The sequence below is a fragment of the Penaeus vannamei genome, chromosome 11, assembly GCF_042767895.1.
Source record: "Penaeus vannamei isolate JL-2024 chromosome 11, ASM4276789v1, whole genome shotgun sequence".
Classification (NCBI taxonomy): domain Eukaryota; kingdom Metazoa; phylum Arthropoda; class Malacostraca; order Decapoda; family Penaeidae; genus Penaeus; species Penaeus vannamei.
In genome coordinates, this window is record NC_091559.1 from 12,428,130 (window position 1) to 12,438,129 (window position 10,000).

Sequence of the window (10,000 nt, forward strand, 5' to 3'; positions counted from 1 at the left end):
ATTTTTTTTGTTATAAATCTTTTCATTACATTAATATTATCATTATTATATCATCATTCTTAATAGAATTATAATCATCATCGCCATCATTACTATCATCGTTAATACTATTGCCATCATCATCATCTCATTTTCACCATGATGATAATCATTGCCCTCAATTTATCTTATAGTCTGATTTTGGAGCTAATCATAAAATTTCTATATTATCATCAATTTTCCATGTAAAAGGCATATGGAATCGCACAGGAAAAGTGTCTCATTTTAAAAGTAATATTGGTATTGCATGCTCGTGTCCCTCTCCGTCTGTTTTATAGGTTTATAGGAGAAAATGATTATAGATTTCAAAATATGGACAAATGAAAAAAAAATGTGCGTTTTAAGGATAAATCAAAGTTTCAGTTTTTACATTCGTTTTTTATATAATCACATTACAAGAATTTTTTTAATATATAGTTAGAAGTGAAGAATCAATACGATGGACTCAAATATTTGTTCCAGACGTTGACTTATCTTATTTTCTACTTACTTTCTTTAAAATTTGTACAGACACAATACAAACCATGTAAAAATGTTCTTAGCTATTCTCTGTGCCTAGTGGTATATACATTATGTACAACAGTACGAAAATCATGACAGATATTTACAAATTGAACACATACGTCATGAGAATACATTTTATATAACACACTTTTTTTCTTTTCCTTTTTATTCATTCTGGCCTTTCGTTCTAAGAAATGGCCTTACTTGAGCGTGGTGTCAGGAGTCGAGGCAGCGCCTTTTCAGCAGTAGAAGAGGCACCGCACTTTCAGCAGGAGACATGGCAGTCCCTCTTCAGTAGGAGGTGGTACTATCCTGCGGATGGCGAGGCTCCGAAACGCATCCCGGGGACTGCTGAAGAGGAACGCTCACGCATCCTGGGCAGTCCTGGTGGCTCTCCGTGCAGGACCTCTTGTAGACTGAGTCAGCAGGAGGGCGCGGACCTTGGGCAACGACTGAGGATACGTGTCCAGGCGAGACGCTGGTCCCCAGGGCGCGAGGAGGTCCTGGGGAGGATACCTGCGCCTTCTCCGTCTTCTTCAGGATCGATCTGACAGGACGCGACCCCGGGAGAGTGTGTGGCGTGTGCAGCGACGGGGATCTCGTGGCGTCGGGGAGGTTCTTCAGGAGGTCCATCACGTCCAAGAAGGCCGGAACCAGCTTCGTGATGCTCGCCTCGTCGCCGCGCTGACCTGGTGACGAGGGGGGGGGGGGTACCGGGGGTAATATTAGCTGTCGGTGTTCATACGTAATTGTCAGATGGCAGGTATTGTCATTAATGAATGTGAATTGATATGTATACTCGCAAATACATGTGGTGCATGCATGTGTGATTTTTTTTCTTTCGTTATTATGAGCGGAAGGAAATTGGTATGTATACTTGCATTACTATGCATAGGGATGTGGCATGTGCATGTGTGTACATATTTCACCCCCATCAAAAGACTGACGTTTTAATTAGCGAAAGGAAATTGACTTATTCTCGCATATATATACTTAATAGATACAATGTGTTTGCATGTATGGCCGAGATTTAGCTTCGTTAGAAAGTTTTCTGAGTGGAAATGAGCAAGGTCCGCAAATAAATCAATAAAAATAATAAATAAATCTTGCCAATCCTTTACTAAGTCAAAACTCGGGGGATGCCGTTACATAATTTCATTGCAAAGTGTAATTCTATGTTATGTGTCTTTTAAGGGAATTACGAAAATGTATTACACAACACAACTTGGACGACCCGCCTACCCGAAGACGTGGCCGAAGACAAGGATCCGGACGACGATCCATCCCCCTCGTAGGCGTAGGCACGGAGATCGTCCCTCGGTAAGATGGGATTAGGGGTGATAATCGCGACTCCTCCGGGTAGAATCACGGAAGAGGTTCCTCCTGTTGTATAAAATTCAATAAACATTTATTTATTCTGATTTTTACTTATTTATTTATTTATTTATAATCTATTTACATAGAGGATAATACGAACTTATTTCTGCTGCCGCTCGTGTCTGCTCTTATTGTTATTACAATTATCAGCATGCTCACACACTTACATACAAAAATACATACATAACAAATACACATACATACATACACGCATAAACACACACATACATACCTAAAACTGTGAATAATTGCTTAGATATGTAAAACATAGATAAACATACAATACAAACACAGAAATTTGAATACTTGTTTCCGGCCTCACCTTCCTTCCGCAAAGCAGGTTGTCCGAAAGGCAACCTGATCTTGAGACATTCCAAGAAAGCCTGATGTTGATCCTCTCCTTTCTTCTGTTTCTCTCCTCCTCCTCCTTCTTCTGTTCCCCCTTTCACCTGCATGATGGAAGGTTCCTCTTCAACTTCATCCACCTCGCGTGTTCGTTTTTCTCTCGAGCGAGCAAGCCAAAGTCGCCGAACGCGGATTGAGACGATGACGCTGATCACGACTGGGGAATCGAAAAAAAATGTGATGAGAGAGAGAAAGAGAGTGGGGGGAAGGGGGGAGGGAGAGAGGGAGAGAGAGGGGGGAGAGGGGGGGAAGGAGGGAGAGAGGGAGAGAGGGAGAGAGAGAGAGAGAGAGGAAGAGAGACAGAGAGAGGGGGGGCGGGTGAGGAAAAGGAGGAGGAAGGAAGGAAGGGAGAAAGAGGGAAAGGTAGAGATTGAGAGGGAAGTATAGGGAGGGGAAGGCAGGGAGAAGGAAAGAGAGAAAGATAGAGACAGACAGACAGACAAACACACACACACACACACACACACACACACACACACACACACACACACACACACACACACACACACACACACACACACACACACACACACACACACACAGAGTGCAAAACAGAGATAAGAAGAGAAGAAAGAGTGAGAGAGAGAGGGAAAGAGAACTATACTCCAACTCCTATTTCCATTCATAACCACACTGTAACATGGCACATTACAGAATTAATTATCAAAAATGGTTCAGTGACAGGAGCTTGTCCAACGCAGCTAGGATTTTTTATGCATAACTTTGTCGGGAATTTGAAGACACATTCCATTTTTATATGCAAATGTACCATAGCAAACGGAATGGTAAAGTCAAGAAGAGATATTTGAACCTGAACGAAAGTGAATTCACGAAGTCTAAAAGCCCGAAGCAATTATAAAAAAAATGCCATGTCAACCACGTCACTTAACGAGAATTAAGTTTTCAACAAAATAATTTAAAGCAATTTAAGAGGTATATTATTTATTCTCCATTGTCTTTTTTCTTTGTTTTTGTTTTTCTCTCTCTCTCTCTCTCTCTCTCTCTCTCTTTTATTCTACCCTTGAAAATTAATCCGAGAATCCCACGCTTTGTGATGATTGAAGTAAGGCAGCTGACATGGCTCCCTTCAGCTGATTCATTCTCTTAAAATTTATTCCATGGTACATATGAGAGAGAGAGAGAGAGTGAGGGGTAGACAGAGAGAGAGAGAGAGTAGGGGGAGACAGAAGGAGAGAAAGAGAGAGAGAGAGTGAGTAGGGGGAGACAGAAGGAGAGAGAGAGAGTGAGAGTAGGGAGGGGGCAGAAGGAGAGCGAGAGAGAGAGTAGGGGAGTTACAGAAGGAGAGAGAGAGAGAGAGAGTAGGGGGAGACAGAAGGAGAGAGAGAGAGAGAGAGAGTAGGGGGAGACAGAAGGAGAAAGAGAGAGAAAGAGTAGGGGAGTTACTGTAGGAGACAGAGAGAAAAAGAAAGAGAGAGAGAGAGAGAGAGTGGGGGGAGACAGAGAGAGTGAGAGAGAGAGAGAGAGAGAGGAAGAGAGAGAGAGAGAGAGAGAGAGAGAGGGCGAGAGAGAGAGAGAGAGAGAGAAAGGAGAGAGAGAGAGAGAGAAAGAAAGAGAGAGAGAGAGAGCTGAATTGAGATTTCCGTAGATTTCTGTAGTCTTAACTGGTAACTGAAGAGGAAGATCCACTTTGCAAATTATTCCGAGTAATTTGAATTACAGCAGAGGAACAAAATGATGTAGTGTTAGTTCATTTGTGATAGATGTGTGTGTGAAAGCTGTATTTGCATATCTACCCTTGTCTTTCTGTCTGTGTGCCTGTCAGTTGATTTGCGTGTGTGAGGAGAGAAATGGGGATGGGGTATAGGTGTGTATTTGAGGTGTGTGTGTGTGTGTGTGTGTGTGTGTGTGTGTGTGTGTGTGTGTGTGTGTGTGTGTGTGTGTGTGTGTGTGTGTGTGTGTGTGTGTGTGTGTGTGTGTGTGTGTGTGTGTGTGTGTGTGCGCGCGTTTGGAATTTAATGTATCTGTATATATGTATATGTGCTTGTTTCATTACTTCCTCAACCACTTTCTTACTTTCTTATATCCATACATGTAAGGTACTTTTACACAGGTATAATCACTTCATCTTCATTAAAAGACTAGCAACTTCTGAGTTCAGCCCTGTCTCATCAGCTTTATTCATTGTAAATATTAAATATTTGTTTTATCTATTTTTTCGATATATTTTTGCCACTGTTGTTACTAAACCATTTACAGAGAAAATGTACTGAAATATACGGACCATAAAATGTAACAAATTGTTGGGGTCAGAAAAAGGGGCAAAACAGAACGTCACATTTAGCTAATGAGAGTGTACTGGGAGATGCTAGCTAGAGCTAGATACAGGATTATTGTTTAATCTAATCTCTGCTGTTATAATTATCAGAGGCAAAATCAAAATTTCTCTCTCTCATTTACGATAACGGAGTTCCTTATCATTAACAGCCGTTAGAATAATCCAGGGAAAAAGTCAATTTTATTTTTGGATTCAATAGGTTAAATGGAAATAAAACTACCTAGTTATATGCTCCTTGCATACATGCGTGCACGTCTTTCCTACGTGCTTGCATGTATGTACATCCTACATACGCCCATATATGTATTTACACATTATTTACATCCACGTATGTATGTAAACCTTCCTTATGCGAGTGCATGCATGTATACCATACTTACACCCATGCACATACGTCCACCTTCCTTAGGTCCATATATGCACACCTCTACCGCTTCAGAACACCAGCTGAGCCCTTCTACTCACCCACGAGTAAGAACACCAGCTGAGCCCGTCTACTCACCAACGAGTAAGAACACCAGCTGAGCCCGTCTACTCACCAACGAGTAAGAACACCAGCTGAGCCCGTCTACTCACCCACGAGTAAGAACACCAGCTGAGCCCGTCTACTCAACCACGAGTAAGAACACCAGCTGAGCCCGTCTACTCACCCACGAGTACGAGCGACAGAGTGAGAGTGACGATGGCCAGAGTTCCCGTGAGAGAGTAAGCCGTGGAGTCTAAATTGGTCCACTCGCAGTAGTGTCCTGAGTGCCGGGGGCCGCACATACACAGGAAACCGGGCCGCATGTTGTAGCAGGAGCCCCCGTGGAGACAAGGCTGCCGCAGACACTCGTCTATGTCTTTGCAGGTGCGGCCCACCAGCTCTCGGCCCGGACCGCAGCTGTGTAGGAAGGGAGAGGTTTGGGTTGAGGATGGTGAGGAGGTTGGCGGGGATGTTGGTGTTAGTGATGATGGTGATAATGATGATAAGTCGATGATGATGATGGTAATAGTGATGAGGTGTTGGTAATGAGGGCGATGGTGGTGATAAAGATGATGGTGATAGTGATGAGGATGAGGATGATAAGGATGATGATAATTGCAATAGCGATCTGGTGTTGGGGATGATGATGGTGATGATGATAGTAATGAGGAACTGTGATGATGAGGTTTGATGCTGTTAGTGATGAGGTGATGATGCTGATAGGGTCAATGGTGATGGTGATGATAATGTATATAAGTTATTATCAAAAAGAGAAGGAGGACGATAATGATGATATTGGTTATAATAATGATAATGATGAATTAGAGGATGATAGTGATGATGATACCTTTTCTTGAATTTGGATAAATGACTGTTAAAGTGAGTTATGTAATTGTTTATTAAAATGTTTCGAACACTGACAGACCGAGTGTGTAGCAATTATAATTTGATGTTAATGGAATGTCCTGGCTTGTGAATAGGTATAATTAGTTGTCCAAACTCCTGGGTTTTGTATGCTGCACGTTGCATGCTGCAATCTAAGCGCATCATGTCAGTAATAATGATGATGGTGATGTTGATTATGATGGCGCTGAATCAGGTGATGGCGATGATGTGGCGTTGATGATGATAATGGTGATGGTGTTGAGTATGATGGCAAGGAGGGTGATGATGATGTGGTGATGATGATGATAAAATAATAGTAATAATGATGACACCAAAGCCAATAATAACTGTAATAATGATCATTATAAAGGCAAAACTGTACAGGCGATATCTGCATTTAATCAACCAGTATTATCAAGATAATCACATGATTTTCAACAATTAAGAAACTAATAATTCAATGAAATAACCACCGAAATTGCTTAAGCTGACATCATTATCAAACTTTTTATCATTTAATAAAATCATTAAGATATTCAGCCTCAACGCAGATCGAACCCAAATGCAACCAAGTGCAATTGATAACATAATATCCTTACGTATATCCTTGTACATAATACATTATGATACAGTATCCATGATAATGTTCACCTTTACTGTGAGTCATACAGTCCGCATAATATATATTCACCCACAATCATTGATATTCACCCCCATTAACATTTATACAAAATCCAATGGTAATTCCTCTTCATCACATTAAGAATAATTCATTACCTATAATGATTATTTTTTCATCCCATTCAAAGTAATACAAAACCCATAATTATCATTGTTCACCCCATTCAGAAAAATACAACAGCCATAATAATCAATTTTCAGGATAATTCATTACCCATAATTGATGTTCACCACATTAAGAATAATACAGTACCCATGTTCTAATTATTCAAACCATTAAGCATAAGACAGTATAGTACCACTATAAGAAAAGCAAAGTACCCATAATCATATTTTTACCCTGTTGAAAAGAATACAACTCCCATGGTAATCAGTGTGCAACCCTTTCAGAACAATACATTACGGTTAATGGTTGAGCTTCGCACCATCCACAACAATAAAGTACCATTAATAATCAATTTTCATTCTATTCAGATTAGTACAATAGTTATATCAGAACAATACAGTACCCATGTGTTCTATGTTCACCCCATTTTGTATGATAAAGTACCCAGAGTAATTGACATTCAATCCATTTAGACTGATGCAGTACCTGTAATTATTTATGTTCACCACACTTTGATTAATAAAATATATATATATATAATTCGAAATCGTTCGATTCAAAACGATACAGTGTTCATAAACGATAGTGCCTATTTATAATGATAAAACTATAATTAGTAATTTTTAGACAGTTCAGAATATTTTTTTTTTCACTCCCATTCAGAATAATACAGTACCTATAAAAATGAATAACCATCTCGGTCGAAACAGTACAGTGCTCATAGTGAATACCATCCCATTCAGAATAATACATTACCATTGGTAATAGATATTCACCAAATTAAAAATAAAGTTCTGCTCCTGCTAATAATAATAATAATACACACATCTCAACGCCTTACCTGCAAGTGGCCTGCCCCCAAGTCGAGGTACAGGTGAGAGGAACAGCACAGGAAGTGTTGAGACAAGCATCGGGAGCTGTGCAGTCTGACTTCATGTGTTGCAACGTTGTAACTTGGCCCCAGGTTGTGCTGTTGCTGGCGGGGGGGATAGGCAGAGGCCGGCCGGAGAGCCTGAGGTCTTCGATACAAGCTGTGGAGGGGTTGTCTATGACTTGCTGTTGTCATTTGTGAAGTTCTCGGGGTTTGGATGGCTTTGATAGTCTAAGTGTGTGTAGGCGTGAGTTTTATGTATTAAGAAATCGGCCATTTTCATAATTTCAATTTGCAAATTAAAACAAAGCCAATATTAAGTTTTTTTTTATATATACATACATACACATACATCAAGGTCGGTAACCTTGATATTGCAGAGGGCTGCTCCACAATGACTTTGGACAGTAGCAGGAAAGAAGCTCGACAGGATTCCAACACATTTTACAGTTTTTAAAACCAATAATCCTTGTTGTAATTTCTCAATCTCAGGAGCTCCCATTAATTCCCAATGCACCAAATCGAATGCCTTTTTGTGGTCAGTGTAAGCTGTGAACAGCTCAAGCCCGAACTTACGACAGCGTTCTACAATGACTCGAAGCAGCAAAATATGGTCTATTGTGGACTAGATTGCTCCAGCCCCTGGTGCCTCAGCAGGCGGTCTCTGATACGTCTCAGAAGAATGTGAGAGAACCTTGCCTGGTATACTGAGCAGTGTGATGCCTTAGTGATTGCTGCAGTTTTATTGATCCCATTTCCACTTCCACTTTCCACACCCCTCAACAGGTCAGAGGGAATGGTACCAGACTGCCAAATGACAGACAGAACAGCATACAAACCCCATGCCATAGGTTCACCACCAGCCTTTAACAGTTCAGCTGGGATGCCGCAGATACATGCTGCTTTGCCACTCTTCAGCTTGGAGATCGCCACCTTAACTTCAACTAGGAAAGGTGGATTTTCGTTGATGGGTGGGTCCGGTAACAGAATCTCCATACTATCTGTGTATATATATATATATATATATATATATATATATATATATATATATATATATATATATATATTAATATATATATATATAATTACATATTTATTTTCACATAAACACACATACACAACCATACATACAGACACACACACATATATATACATATATACATATACAAGACATACATATACCTATATATATATAAGATATATATATGTATATATTTACATATTTATATATATATATATACATATATATATGCATATATACATGTATATATATGTATATATATACAAATTTGTATATACATGTGTATATATATATATATATATTTCTCACTGTCTCCCTCCCTCCCCAATGCTGACCCTTCCTCCTCCCTCCCTACCTCCCACCCTTCCACCTACCCTCCCTACCTTCCCCATCCCCCCTCATCCTCTATCACACATGACCAGGATAAGGAACAAGTCACACACTCGACGTGATTGAGGTAAAGGTTATTAGTTGGTCATGCATCACACTTTATAATTATTTATTTTTTTAAGATAGGGTTAAAGGGGGTGAGACTGAAGGCTGATCGAAAAAGGCAGATCTATATTGTTTGTCTTTCTAAACAAAAAATATTAAAAATTTATCAAGGTATGCCTTGGTGGTCAAGTTGCGTGAGGTTTTCCCACAACTTTAACTCCAGGACTCGGTCCTAATCAACAGGACCGGGCTTTGTCCAAAACTATGTAAGTCTCGGATCGAGTCCCAATGTTCATTCGTCTGACTCAGTGTCAACCTTGTTCATTATTGAATGAGTTAAAATTTTCCTCAACTGAACCATTGCATGCCATGTGGACCACATTACCCTTAAATGCATGATGGGTCCCCAAGCAAACCAAACAATATCATTGTTTTTGGTAAAAAAAAAAAAAAAAAAAAAAAAAAAAAAAAAAAATAATATATATATATATATATATATATATATATATATATATATATATATATATATATATATATATTAAGGAATTAAGTATACCTTCTTTTATTAATACCTCCATGTACTCACTGAATGAATGAAAAGGTATTTTATATAATGTGTAGGATACCAGACCAACAAGACTTTATGAAGTCAAAAACGCCTGAAAAGCCATTGAAACACTGTTGAATATTGTACAAAATGTAACCATGAACATGTTCTCTTCTAAAAAAAGCTCGGCCTGGTATCCTACAAATTAAATAAGATACGTTTGATTCATTCATTGAAAGCATGGAGGTATTAATAAAAGTAGGTATACTTAATTCATTCATGCTGAGTAAAAAATATAGGCCTTTGGCTTGACACCTCGAGTTGCTACTGATCTAGCCTTCCCCGAGCGCCCAGAGAGGAAGGAGGT

At 39.6% G+C, this 10,000-nt stretch overlaps 1 protein-coding gene across 1 annotated transcript in view; it reads right to left on the minus strand.

The window, feature by feature from the left end:
• Window positions 1–431: 431 nt before the first annotated feature.
• The window catches only part of LOC138863234 (putative neural-cadherin 2), a 34,063-nt gene continuing 24,494 nt past the window's right edge, over window positions 432–10,000 (minus strand). Inside the window, exons 14-18 of the mRNA XM_070127411.1 lie at window positions 7,601–7,790; window positions 5,272–5,504; window positions 2,243–2,482; window positions 1,786–1,926; window positions 432–1,232 (exon numbers count right to left, since the gene is read on the minus strand). Coding sequence (XP_069983512.1) covers window positions 835–1,232; window positions 1,786–1,926; window positions 2,243–2,482; window positions 5,272–5,504; window positions 7,601–7,790 — 1,202 coding nt within the window. The 3' untranslated portion in view covers window positions 432–834. The remainder of the gene's footprint in view (window positions 1,233–1,785; window positions 1,927–2,242; window positions 2,483–5,271; window positions 5,505–7,600; window positions 7,791–10,000) is intronic.